Source organism: Anopheles coustani, chromosome 3 (genome assembly GCF_943734705.1).
Source record: "Anopheles coustani chromosome 3, idAnoCousDA_361_x.2, whole genome shotgun sequence".
NCBI classification, from domain to species: domain Eukaryota; kingdom Metazoa; phylum Arthropoda; class Insecta; order Diptera; family Culicidae; genus Anopheles; species Anopheles coustani.
In genome coordinates, this window is record NC_071288.1 from 46,564,863 (window position 1) to 46,579,702 (window position 14,840).

At 42.1% G+C, this 14,840-nt stretch overlaps 1 protein-coding gene across 1 annotated transcript in view; it reads right to left on the minus strand.

Moving 5' to 3' along the window:
- The window catches only part of LOC131260295 (protein eva-1-like), a 75,924-nt gene extending 67,530 nt beyond the window's left edge, over positions 1-8,394 (minus strand). The window contains exon 1 of the mRNA XM_058261990.1: positions 8,259-8,394. Within this exon, the coding sequence (XP_058117973.1) occupies positions 8,259-8,394 (136 nt within the window). The remainder of the gene's footprint in view (positions 1-8,258) is intronic.
- Positions 8,395-14,840: the final 6,446 nt, after the last annotated feature.

Consider the following 14,840-nt stretch of genomic DNA (forward strand, 5'->3'; position numbering starts at 1 on the left):
CGCGGGGCCAAGATTTCTTGCCGAGATTTTCAGACGGTGTGTCCCGATCTGAGCAATGTACGCTAGCTCCGGTGACTAATGTTGAACTTGTTTGCCACGGTACGCTCCTCGCCGTCAGCCGAGAGAGGATTGATAAAAGAAGAACAACTGCATTGAGATGTTGAAATGTTTGTAATATTTCCACGAGGGTAAAGGATGCCCTTTGATCAAAAGAAGAAAGATAGCGATTGTTACTGTTCCTGGAGTATCATTTTGAAGTTATGTCGTCCAACTAAACTGGTGCTCCCGTGGCAGCAGGACATGTGCAATGCATTTTGAACAACTTTGACATAAAAGAAAAAGGGGGGATTTGTTTTCACAACCGCTCACGAAGCAAACAATTGCCGGAAGCTGGTCTTGAAAAAAAAAAACGTTCCACTCGGAAACTGGTAAATCGTTTTACTGTTTCCCACAACAATTTACCTGTCATTGCTGGATGCAATTGATGCTCTTGTATTCAGCAAATCACTTTGTGTTGACCCCTTGGCACACATCCGATGGTGAGATCAAAAGAAAGGTTAAAAGCGCTTGAAGCAACATTCAAAGCACAACTCAGGCAAGTTTATTCACATTCTTTCGCTGACAGAGTCAAAACTGTCGTATGTTTGGGAATTGTTTTATGAAATACGAGTCTTTCTTTTTTTATCTATCCCTTGTTACGTCCTTTTATTTTGTATACGAAAATAAAAAATTACCCTTATGACATCATTTAACGAATGTGTTAATAAAATAAAGCCAAATCTATGCCGCTTGCTTACGATCGTCAATTTTGAAGCAATACAAGTTACGTTAACCACCATCCACCGTTCTTGAATTCATCACGAGTCGTCTCCATTGCCCCCATCTTTTCATGTTTCAAATGTACACATTGGGGCAAAGTTATGGCCCCGTGGGTTTTACGACGGCATGCGCAACCAGGGCAAGTTTTGTTCCTTCGAATTTATTTTTTTCAGAATACTGTTTTTCATTGCCATGGACTTGTGTGTTTTTTAAACATTTCCTTCCGCGCAGGCTGGTCGGAAAATTTATTGCCACATTCGTTTCGCACCTTAAAAACCGCTTCGCTCAAACCACGGACGCCATCACCATCAGTAATGAAGCGCTCACTAATACCGTCGGCTTACGATACAATTTAGCACGCGGTGTTTACAGGTAGAAACTGTTCGTATTCTACGGTTGTGTTTGAATTGCTGTGCCCAATGAATGAGCCAGGATTACAGGGAGCAAGGGGCCGGTGATAAAAAAAAAAAAACAATAAGGCCGCGTAGGAAACGAATCGAAGTGAAAGCATTGTCATTCTGAGCTCGTTTTGAAAATTAAAGCGGCAAGAACCATTGCACTCAATTTTATACTGGAAAAATGCGACATTTTTCTTGTGAATATTCTTCTTGGCGTAACGACCTTGTTGGTCATGCCTGCCCTGTAAAGGGCTTACGAGACTTTTTACCCTATGTGTACGTGGATAGTCAGACCTCTCGTACAGGGGAGGGTCCGGTCTCGGTTGGGATTCGAACCCACGCCGTCGAGGTGGTGAGCCCCGGCGCTACCGCTCGGCTGTCGCGGACCCCCAATATTCTTGTGAATATTGCACGATTTAAGAATTTTGTTGTAATTGAACCAGCAACCAAAAAGATAACCTCTTTGTTTGATCATATGGGATGCTTATATTTTTAAACATGATTTGAATATTTTTTCTCGTGCTGTATTTGATAGCCCCTTGATTGAGTTGGCTTTACTTTACTATGAAGGTAACTTAGAGCAAGACAACAATCTTCCTGTTCCTTAGTACCGGTTGACACTCACCTCCAACCCATCTAACGATCACTGCGCGTGAATTTTAGTCGGTGAGCTTCGATAAGATGGACTCTAGGAACTACAACTACCCAATCTATATGAATTCAATGAACGAGTTAAATTTCATGTGAAGATGTGGTAAATACTTTTGATGTAACGCAATGAATACAATTCAGGTAAGGTTAATTCAGAGATAACGATTAAAATAAAAAAAATCAAACATTCATCGGGGGCAGGAAGAACACTGCACATGATAACTGAATAAAGTTTTTTTTTTTTTCGTAAAATTGCAAAAGTTTTCAAGATATCGGGTCAAGATAACGCTGTAAAACGAAATACCACTTACAGAAATGCTGCCAATAAAAACAAATCGCTAATATTTTCGTTTTTGCATGGAAAATCTATGAAATAACTAATTTGGTAAAAATTTCCAAATATTTCTCCCATCTGAATGATAAAAATATTCAGTATGAAACACTCCAACAGCAAATGCTGCGTGTGCTACGTTACGTGTGACTATCAAACAATAATGGGATAAAAACGATTCAACGAACAGTCTATTGCAATAGTTTCAATTTCCGAGTTTTGCTGTATTGCCCCATCACCTGCTGGTACGCTAAAGAGTAACGACAGATTCATTGCATTTTGTTTGTTTGTTTGTTTTTTTTCCCAATGTGGAAAACTATTTCTGGTTCCGTTCACCCCGTGCCGCAGCCGAAAGAAATTGTTCAACAATTTGGACATTTTGTGCCCAGATTGTTTCCGACGAAAGACGAACATGTTTTTCACGTAGAGCCGTTTCCACGAATTTCCATACGCAAGTCAACATAAAACGCGCGATGCGTTCAGGGGAAATGCTGCAAAAGTTTTCATTTTTTATCTGCCTTTCATCGTTAGCTACCACTGTTTCAAACGTTTTCCAATGGCCACCGAAAAACTCCCTCCCCAGCTCGATGCCATTAGTGCATTCCTGCGCAGTGTTTCTGATACTTTTACGATCATTCTTTCGTGAAGTATGTCGTTTATTATTTCCGCCCGCACTCCCACGCCCTCGGTACTGGATCGGTTCCGTCGTGTACGTAGAATGAATAAAAATTATGTAACTTTAGGCTGGGCTGATTTTATTTGGAACTTTATTTATGTTCCCTCAGTGATGCCCCGAAGCATTCCCAAAACGTTGGATCGTGAGAAGAGTTTTTGAATGATTTGAGATTTATTGTTCTTGAGCTGATAATTTCCCCATCCCATAAATCAATTGCAGAGGATGCACTTTTCCTTAGTTGGTCAAATGAAATAATGTGTCAATGAAACTTGTTTTTAAACCCCCGTTTAGGCAACACAATAAGTCTGAAACTATCACGCTAGGAGAGAACATCGGATTATTTTCATTTTGAGCTTATATTAGTTTTTCTTAACTTAACCTAACTGGCACATGTAGCAAACGTATTAAAAATACAGTTGTAATCCTATTGTTAGCAAATGTGAGTTTCCAATCTACAGCGCTTCGACGGTTTTGAGCTACATAATCCTACCGGAACACACCAATTGGCACTTGGAATATTCGAAGCAAACAGGCCAAGCTTAGTTTTTATTCCACTTCTCAGAAATAATTCCTTGATGTTCCACTCAAGTTGAATTTTTGTCAGGAGCAGCAACGGCCGCCATACCGGAGTAAGGCTAGCCGTCGGCATACGGTACCGAAATAAAATTCGTGGTACAAGAATCAAGCCATCGTTGGCCGCTCGCTACCATCCCACCGGCTGGGCCACGACACGACAAGAGTCCATTTACATAATTCAGTTACAAGCTCAAATGTACGGCAGCAGTAGATTTAATCCATAATCCTTTATCGGACGGCGTGCAGTGGGTGTTGCCGTTCTGGAATGGCATCGTAAATTTAATCAATCCCCAGCTTCCCTTCACCTCCAGGTTTACGTCGGTTTGCAATCCATTTTTCGCTACCGTGCGACAAAAAGCTTCTCACGATCGTCCGTTGAGTGGCGCCCGGTCAAGAGACTCCCGCTGGGATGATGGAAAAGGAATTTAAGCAAGCAGAGCGGAAGCCGAACCGAAAGGGACGAGTTCTACCAGATAAACCCCGGTGGCAAACGGGGCGTCAGGACTCACAGGACTGTTTTTCGTGTGCAGCGCCGGTTTGCAGTTCAAATATAATAAAAAGTCATCTTTCGAATCCAACCGCATGATAGATGTATCACCCAAACGCCCTTTTCTGAATCCGATGAAAAACAGGTTTCCTTTCTATTTTCGCTCCCTGCTGCGTTCGGATGCAGTGGACCGGTCCAGTTGGCATATTTAACGACCAGATCGGTACGTGGTCGGTGTTGGACCGAGCCGAGATCCATCCGATGGTGGCACTTTCCTTCCGAAAGGACCCTTCTCGACCCATTCTGCTGAGTAATGTTCCAGTTTTACGTACGTTCGCCTGAAATATGGTCACAAGTTAAGACTGTATCGGCTTTTCAGGTTTTTAATTTTTTCCTTTTTTTTGGCGCTACATTTCCAATCCCTGATATACTCTTTTTTGACATTGCGACGAAGACCTGTCCTCGTAAAACGTAAGTACCAGAGTGGCGTTGGAAGCCTTTTCCAAAAACTGTCCAAAGGAAATGGAAGGATAAAAATCTGTTGAACGAAAGGATAATGTGAAGTTTATTCAGCATCTGCTGGTGACGCTCGATGTTGGGTGGTGGTCGATTCGAGATTATTGCGCATGGCTTACAACTAATTTCGGCAATGGACAAGTGGCATTTAAAATATAGTACAAGCTTAAGTAAACAGAAAATATTGTTTTCGAATTGATGGTCAAATATGAAAAAATATCAGGTCTCAAACTCTCGACGAATGTTTAAAAATATTAGAATAAACTTGTTCGGATCACCACTGTTTGACTTTGCGGACCCATGTTTATCCGGTCAAATCAAGTAACGAAGCCTTTCGACTGCTGCCAAAAACTTTTCATCCCTCACCGAAAACTCAAACACACATACACACACAAACACACAACCGATGGGTGGCAAATTGTTGAGAAGAGGTTGAAATGAATAATTCTCTCCCAGCTACGAGGGTTCCTTCGGTGAACGCAAAGCAAACTTCTTATGACGGAAAAGTTTGATTCCCGAACCTATTCAAACATGTTTTCGGAACGCTAGAACCTTCAACTATTGGGCGTTGTTGATTTTCCGGTATCCTTTTTTCAACGTCATCCATTTGTTGCTGATTTCTGAAAATCTGTTCGGCCACTACAACCCGAATGTACACTAACCGTGTAAATATATTTTGCTTGTGGCAAATGTCGAACACGACGGTCCAGTGTTTACCCAGAAACATAAGTCCGGGATAATAGTTGGCAAACAAGGGCGATATAAACGTGCAAAAGTTAAGCGAATCGGACCTTGTGGAAATGTTGTGGAAATGCGGTAGTCGTTCAAGGGAAGAGACGAATATTTCACACACCAGTGTTTGGGCGGAATATTGACTAAAAGAAATGGTAAATGAATTAAACCGGAGCGTAAAAGTTACTCTTCCGATCTTTCCCACGATCGTCATTTTACCAAAGGGAAAGGGCATTTCTGCCCCATTGGTTGAAATGATGGAAATCTGAATTTTCAAAACCATACTGCTGTGAAAGCCGTTGATGGTGAGTAACGAAGGATCGGTCGCCTCGGTTGTAAAATTTCTCATCGTACGAGCTTGCGTGGGATGTTTGAAAGGTTAGTTTGGACAAGAGATGCTTTTTGGTCAGTTTTGGGATGCGATGTTTCTACGCACGTCGCAAAGGGCGAAGGTGAAGCGACGAGATTGCGTGTGGTAGTTCGTGGGGATCGAAAGGATGCAAGGTTTGCACCGGAGAAATAGCAACAAAAGCAACAACATCACCCAAAAACTTTGGGTCAGTTCGACCCGGTTAGCGGCGGTGTGCCTTGTCGGAGCTGCGTTGATTGAACTTTTTTGACCAAGCTATATAACCACCAAACGCTAGGTCCATCTCGTTCGGAGAGCTCGTAACGTCGTTGCTAAAATAGCTAACCGGTCCAGGGTGAGGGTTGTTGGTGGTTTGCATTAATTAAAGCCAGTTTAAATCTCACTCTGCGAGAAAATTATTTCACCCGAGATTATATTGTTCGCAACATATTTTTAAACTCACCGCAGATTGCACAGCATTCAAACTAGAAACTAAGTTGGTTTTTCATAAAATAGGCCACACAACAATAGTAATTAAAATCTAGTTGGTATAGTGGCAGTTTGTAACAAATCTGTATCGCATGAAATCGAAACGTGAATATTACTATAATTATAAGATAGCAGATTTGACAATTCCTCGTTCTTCTGAAGCTCTTGATCTTGGTATACTTCTTGATAACAAGCTATTTCTTCAGAAGCATTTTGACCTAACTATCTCTAAAGCTCTACGTGTTCTTGGCTTCGTTATTCGTGTCTGTAAAGATTTTAACGACCCTGTTTGTTTAAAATCTCTGTACTGTTCATTGGTTCGAACCATCATTGAGTTTGCTAGTGTAGTTTGGTCGCCGCTGCAACAAGACAGGATTGCTAGACTAGAATCCATACAACGGAAACTGACAAAAAAATTATTTTATCTTTTATCATGGTCTAGTAATATTGCCTGTCCTGACTACCGAACTAGATGTTTACTTTTTGGACTCGATTCATTAGAACACAGAAGAAAGACGGCACAGTGCATATTTCTACACAAGTCCTTATCAGGAACCATAGACGCCCCGTTCATTTTAAGCAAAATCAACCTTCTAGCTCCAAGTAGACAGTTACGACCCTGACAACTTTTACGAGTAGAATACAGATCCACAGTACATAGCACTAGTGACCCTTTAAGACAAATGATGGAGGCGTATAATTCTATAAGAAATCTAGTTGATATGAATATGACGGTTAACCAGGTTAGAAATTGTTTAAGACAGCTTGTTTGACGATCCCTAGGGTTACTTTTCCTCGTTTTATTTATACTTATGTTTTGTTATGAAGGCAAACTTTGCCAGATAACGCGAACCAATAATAAATAATAATAATAATTACTAGTGAAAAGCCTTGAGAAACATCTAACTTTATCCAACATGAAATTTCTCAAAGAAGGAAAAGAGAAAACAGCTATATCATCTGAAACCATCTTAAACCATTAGTTATTCTAAACAGTTTTATGTATTTTTGGATCTACTCTTACGGCTTTTTGAGTATTTGATATTAAGCATTTGATGTTATCCTTGAAGCGTTTCTAGTTGCTTTCATGATTAATTTTGTATGTTTGATTGTTGAGTTTGGTAAAAGAATAAAGAAGTTCTTCTATAAAACATCCCTTTAAATTGAATATTGATTGCGAAATACCGTATAACCTCCTTATTACTGTTACTTTTTTACTGGGTTAACAATGTCAATGGAAAGGGATACATGGATGACCCTTCCTGATATTCAGCACCACCACCTAGGCCCAACCGTTCGTGTATTTAATTGATAGATCTGTAATAGATTGACGACAGCCTGTGGATCCACCGGACAGCTCGTCGGAGTACACCAAAGCGCGCTGTTGAGAATAATGTTGATTATGACGATGATGCATGGCTCGAGCGGTCAGCATGAGCGCGCAAACCCATAAATCATTGACGACCGTCACCGTCATCGTGTAATCGATTGTTGTATGTGATTCCTGCCCGAGACGGTGACCGTTTGGCCCGCAGGGATTAAGGTTAAATCGATGAGGTTTCGCTGCGCCTCGGTCACTTCCGGACGGCTCGGAACGGTTCTGGTCCTGTGTTGGATTTGATTACGCAAGGGCGGACCACAACAAGTACTTGGTGTTTGCTAATGGGCTGCCAGCGTAGGATAACAAGTTGAGCAGTGGCCTCAACCATAGCAGGGGGATTTATGAGCTTACGCGGATGCACCGGTTGATGCACGTTGCATTTTGATATTGCCTCATCGAAAATTTATTAACTTGCAAACTGCGCGATTCCGAATCGGAAAAGGATTTACAGTGCTTTTAAGTTGGTGTTTCCAACATGGTTATCTTTTCTATTAAGTTCACGGCAAGTGTAATCTGTGCTTTGTTTATATTTTGCAATTTGATAAAAATCGAAGCTGGTTTTGAAGCTACGGTTGTCATTTTGTTGTTTATTGTTGAAAATATGAAACCTACGTTAAACAACCACAGAATATTGGTGAATGAACTATTGGTTTGTTTGTTTACGTTTTGAAAAGTTTGCAGATGCGATTGAAAGCCTAAATTATGTTTGACAGATTAAATAGCGGAATTACACGATTACGCTAGTGAATACGCTTCGTTTCCTGTACCCTTTATATGTATTAGGAGCATTTTTTCATCCCATAGACTATAAACTATTAATTAGAGTTGATTTAAATGAGAAAGAAGAACTCACCAAGTGGATCCACCCGGAATATTTGCGTTTCCGGATCCGCTCGTAGCAACGGTGCTGAGCCAGTGAGCAGAAGCGTCAGTATGGTAATCCAGTGGAAAAGATTGTGCAGAAACGATTCAAGTTGCCTCAGTTCCATCCCGGTTGCAGTTTGGGTCGGCGATTGGCGAGATCGAGCAACGGTAGCGGATGCTGCGTTTAGTAAACTTCCTGCAAATTATTGTTAAAATATAAACACTTGCACCTACGCTGGAATCACGCAATGACGAAGAGCACGCACCGACTCACAAAACCCGACACTTTGCGGTGCAACACATGTGAACGAACCTGCGTTTGCCTGGGGCGTAATGTTGCCGATCTTTTGATAACCACATCAACGAAAAACTGCTTTGGTACACGTATTTGCTACACCACCAGCCGATACCGCACCGCTGAACAACATTGTGTTTTTTTTTTTTTTTTTGCACCAATCAATTCAACCAGCTTTTGGGTCAATTTTCATTCACTTCACACTCATCATTTTTGGCACATTATTCTGCACTTTACCTTCGCGCTGTCCGTTCCTTCTGGAGCAATACGATATCATCCTGTAATTGCAATAAATCATATTTACCTACTCCCATATTACATCGATTTCATGTTTCCCATAGCGGTTCCTGCCACCCCATGGGATCGTGGTTATGGGCAATTCGGTTGGTGTAATGATTGCTTGGTTTCCCTTACTCCGATTTGGCGATGGACAAAAAAACTGCTCTACTTCACTTTTCATCCTGTTTCAAATTTGTTTTTTAAAGGCACACATTGGAAACCGAATGCAAATGAAATGCAATCGTTTTCCCGCTCGACCCGTACGATTAATGAACGAAGGCAAATTAATTTGCGCTGAAGCGCAAACATAAAACCGATCACCCTCCGGTTGGCATGAGTTTTAATTTTCCGATTAAAAACTGTTCGTTCATCGTTTTTATTTATCCTTTGTGCCTGCTCTGCCCACTTCCGCCGCGCGTCCCATTTGCTCAGCGTCCACAATGACCGCTCCGTCTGCGCCCGCCCGGGCATGGATCACAATGGCCACAATGATGACAGCAACGTCGACTTTTCCGTCCACCGGCGTCACACGGCAATTGATCGTCAGCTTTCGGGGCAGATTTTTCCACAATTATCTATAATTACGCTTTGGCGAGATTTCTTCACTTCCCACCGGCGCACTTCATCGGTGCGCCGCTGGACGTGTCACTGGTTATTTAGTTTCTCATCTCCCACGGCCGCCTTTTGGTGTGACTCGGCGCGCGCTAAAGGGCGATGATGACAATTCAATTTACGTGTTTACCGGGGCGTGGCTGGCGCACACCGACGTGCTTGTTTCGTATCCCTGGGAGAACTAAAAATGACCCTCACGGCTTGCCGGAGGCAGCTCGGGCATGCAAAGGACGAGCCGTTTCACGTGATGAAGCAGCTCATTTTATGAGCGGTTTTTCGTCGTTCGTTTTCGTTTATTTAAATTTCCCAACAATTGCTCATTACTTCGACGCGTTTACGGATGGATTCCAATGCCAAAAATTCTGCAAGAGAGACGGAAGAAAGACAAAATCATTAGTTGGGACGACAGAAAATAACGGTTTCGTTTTTATTCACCCAAAATATCATTTCAAAATAAACACAAAGCATTTGCACATATACATTTGAAGTCGAAGCACAAAGTTTAGATTATTTGCTCGTTTTCATTATCCAATCTCTTGGTTCCCCGTTCTCATGCCTTGTTTTTCTCCATAGCAAACCCCATTGGTAGCATCCTGGAAGCATTCGATAAACGAACTCAACGGGAAAGAAAAACAAGCAATAGGTTTTCCTTCCGAACCGAACGTTGCCGCAAGGATTTCAATTTTGCTTCTGACTACAAGACAGATAAAAAAAAAAGAAAGAAAGGAGAAGAACCTTATTCCTGTCCACCTCGGTGATCCACCATCATCCGAGGGGTTGCAAAAATCGTGACGCTGGGCCTGGTGCTTGCGCGCACCTAGAGAAAACATAAAAAGTTTGCCAACCCCTCAAGTTTTCCCCGCCCCGGAAACGAAAGTGTTTATTTACTCTTCACTCGTTCGCCGTTCGTTGTTTAGTTTTTCGGCATCCTTTCGCACGCACTTACGCAAGCACGTCGCGGCCCGGCGCGAGATGCTATCTGCTTGTCCCCGGATGGCGGTGTGGGATGATCATTAAAAGTTGGGCGTTGTTTGTGCTCGCAGGTTGTTGTGCGTGCCCGGTTGCGAGGGACAAAACATAAAAACACACACCCCGAGCGGATGGGAAGCTCAACCAAAGCCGCAAAGATCGATCGGGTTTCGGCTCGACGGTGGGTGAAAGGGGGAACCCCATAAAAGCACGAGGACGATTAGGATGCAGGGGATGGCCGTACGCCAAATCGTGCGCCTCGGACAGTCCGGGGCGTTAACGAGCCTGACGACGACGATGATGGCGATGATGGAGGAGTTTGATGGTTTACCGTTGGTGCCAAAACACCTAGGAATTATGGAATCGCTATTTGGTCACCGGATTGGCACAACGAGGGTGAGCGGAAAGAGTTGAGAGCCCCTGTAAATAGAATTATTTGATCACGCTTTTAGCCGAACGGTGGATTGCTTTGCGAAACCCTGGACGTTTGATTGACTATCGCTGAGTGGCCACTTTGGTTCCGCCTCTTACATCGTGTCAAAAGTTTTGTGATACGAATCGATTGGTACACACAAAACACATTTCCTGTTCAAGGACTTGTGTCATGTAGAACATAGTCGGGGAAAAAATGGAAGGATGCCGTTTGAAGAAATGTGTCCATCTAGTTGAACCCAACTTGTTATCTTCGGCAGCTTGATGAGACTAAGACAGATTGCCATGGAAGTTGTTTTTGGTACAAAACTGTTTTATTTTTATTGCTCCCCTCTATTGATTTATTGTTTTTACCTTTTCAATAAAGTGATGAATGAAACAAACTGACAAGTTGATTGATTACTGGATGATGACAGGAAACAGCAATTCATAAGTGTTTTTGAATTGAGCAAACCCCACACCATACCAGGAACCATACTCTTTAAATATACTTCTAAAGAATATTTCGTCAAAATATATTTCTGTGGAGTGCCAAAGCGGGAGGATATTTTCTGCCCGGGAGGCTTTTTTTGCAATAGGAATTACCACGCAAATTCTCTACTACCCCCGTAATCCATATAATTTTACTCCCAGCGTTCCATCGTGCGCCACAGAGGCGATGAATAATAAAACTATTCATACGTTCGCGATCAAATTGGTTTGCCGGAAGCGTTGGAACGTGAAATCCTTCAGTCAGCGAGTAGCGAGCCAGAAACACAAGTGAACACAAACCGGTCCGCTCGCGGTCCGCTGCTTCGTGGTGGGGTTGCGTCGAGCGATTTGTAATATTCTCTTATTTGAATTCACAACTTAGCCGGATTCGTCTGGCGGTTGATGGGCTGGGGAAAACGACAAGCTGACGAGTTATTTCAGCCTCGTGCAGCAAATTCCAGCGAGCAAAGTACAGTTCACGAAGAGAAACACAAAAATATGCTGTGTGTGTGTGTGTGTGTGCATATGTTAGCGGACAGACGTACCAAGGCGAGCTTTGGAATGAAAAAGAGCTAAAACATAATTGTATAAACCGAGTAACCGTTGGGCTTGTTTTCAATATCATCATATAATTTGGCTTCGCACAAGGGTTCATATAAACTCTAGCACACCAGGGCAACATAAGGAAAAAGAAACCAGAAAAATCAAAGAAACAAAACGAAAATTTGAGAAATAAAGTTCAACACCCCCGGAGGCAAGTTGACGAGTGAACTCAGACTCTTTTCCAAATTGGCCCCGGCTTGTGTGACGAATCAGTCTTTCGGGAAGCCCGATTCCTTATTCTGTTCGGTCGCGATTATTCCACTGTTACGAGTTGTGATGGTGGGCGGATATGTGGGAGGAATATGATTTATACCAAATTGTGGTTTGTTTATTTGCGTACGTTCTTAAGCGGGTAAATGAAGACAGTTATTCTGACATTTCCATGTACTGTGGGCGCCTGCTTTATTTCCGTTTTTGTTCCACCATGCACAGCGATTCATATGTGCTAAGCCTGTCGTAGGAGGAAAAAAAGGGAAATGATTTTCATATAAACGTTATATGAATGCATTATTTTTCCATGTCATAAGGATTTCCCTTAACTCAAGCTGACGTGATGGTCCATTTGTTCGTTCTATCGCTACATGTCTGCAGCGAAAAGCTTTTCCAGTAGACCATTGCCACATTGGATTCTTATGTCCGGAACATCCCTATGTTTGGAGCGAGCATAACTATACCGCATACAATAAAAACAGCATAAGCACACCGTATCACATGCACGACCATCATGATAATACTGTGCCGTCACCACCGTGTAAGTTGATGGTTGTTTTAATGTAACGCAAATCACCAAGCCACCAAGCCCACCACCATGTCGTCGTATGCAAATCGTGAATTAATTATTCCCACGTCTGTGGCTGCGTGCAGAGATTTTCTTCACGACAAGAAAATCAACGGCCACATCACGGTAGTTAGCAAATTCGTGACTAAAATTAATAATGCCCGCTACCGGCTGCTTCTTCCAACGTCGAAACGACGACTGAATTGGTATACTATCTTTTTATCTTCCTCGCGCTCTTTCTCTAACTGTCTCTCTCTCCTTCACGCTGCCTTTCACTATACTCATTTGCTAGTCCCACCCTTGAAGAGTTTCCACACCATGTACTTCAAGGGAAAAGTCGCAAAATATTCTAATGAAATGTTATGCATGGAAATTGGAGTACACTTTCTTCTTGTCCCCTTCAAACCAACAAGAGTTTGGCGATAAACTTAACTTAATACGATTAAGTTCAGCGAAACACTCTTGCCAATGTCAACAACTTGTCACCTTGCTTTGTTTGGAAAAAACAACAGAAAAAACAATTTAATGATATTCAGTTTTGTAGAAAAAATTCACTTCTGCCCTTAAAAAAGTACATTGCAATCAAATGAACATCGAGTTTTGCATTTTCACTGATAATTGGTTCGTTTGCCAATATCGTTGCGCATGCGATCAATCTGAGATTGAACAGCTTCATCAAACATCAAACACAAACACGAATGCAATTAGCAGTAAATTGACAGTCTGCAAATTTACTCGCGTTTGCCCGTACAAACAAAGCGAACCGAAATGGTAGACCGGATTCATGTGCTATATTCTTATTGATGCACATTTCCATTCGTTCGAGTTCGTGATCGCACTTGCCTAGGTGAATGTGAGGTACAAACTAATTAAAATCAAACTAGTCAAGTTTCTTTCTTGATTTGCACAGACGAAGCAAGTTTAATTTGAAATTGATTATAGTTGACTTGCTGATAGGAAGAGATGCAAAATTAAAAGTTAAATAATTGAGATCGGATGTGCCAAAAAGGAATATCTACCTCGCTTGCATTTCGCTCCGATCATTAGCTTGGTGTATGTTTTGCTAGCAAGCAATCTTTTTACATAACAATCCCATTCTCCACTTGCGTACGCAAATAACACAATGCAGTTACCATTATCACCACATTAACCGGACATACATCTGCTGCATGCATCGGCGCTAGCTCGCCAACTGGGCCACGTTCCCGTGTAGGCACACGGGTGAATATTTAATTATTTTTGCAACAAACAAAATGTTGATGCGTGCCAATCATTTATTAAATGACATTAATTAACCAGGGTGGTGCGATTCCTGCCTTCCCGCCTCACACAACCCTAACGCGAGGTTGAAATAATCCTTGTTTCAGCTATTGCAAAACGTTTCCCGGCGTGTTGCAAAATGTACCATCGCCACCACAGGTTGTTCACATTTTATTGGCCCAACAAAACGCAACCCACTCGAAGACCAAGGGAGGTGGCAATATTATCTACCCGAAGCGGGCGGATGGAGCATTATTGAAATTTGAAATTTTAATGACTGAAAATGACCGGCAGGCACTGTGCAGCAGTGTAATTAAATTGTTATAAACGGTCCCACGCACCGTTTCCTCGCAGCAAATAGAGCCATGGTCTAAAATGACACGCAAAAGTTTGCAATACACAATTGCGCACAGTTGGAAGAGTTGGGTGTTTTTTTTATAACATTTTGTTGGGAAAGCTATGGCCGTTTTTTTACAGAATGACATGGCGAAACTAAACAAAAAGTGTGAGAATTAATTGTTCTTGTTCACATTTGATGAGCCGCTTGGAAAGCACACGAATTGGGCTATTCTTTGAACCAGAAGGTAAATTACGTGTTCAACACATACAAAAGCTGTAGAAAGCTGAACTCGTAACAACTGCATTGTCCATCACGCGGGAATATATTCGTTAAATTTTGGTGCCATTAAATTTCCCTAGTCGTTATAAAGTTGATCTTACATCTCCTACCATTGAACATTTCGTGCATCCGAAACTATTCAATCACCAGCACACAATTGCACTCAACCATGCACATACGCACGCAGATAATTTAAGGCGGATTCCAACTTTCAGCCATATTTCAATTATTTCCCATCGTAATTCTCGCACCA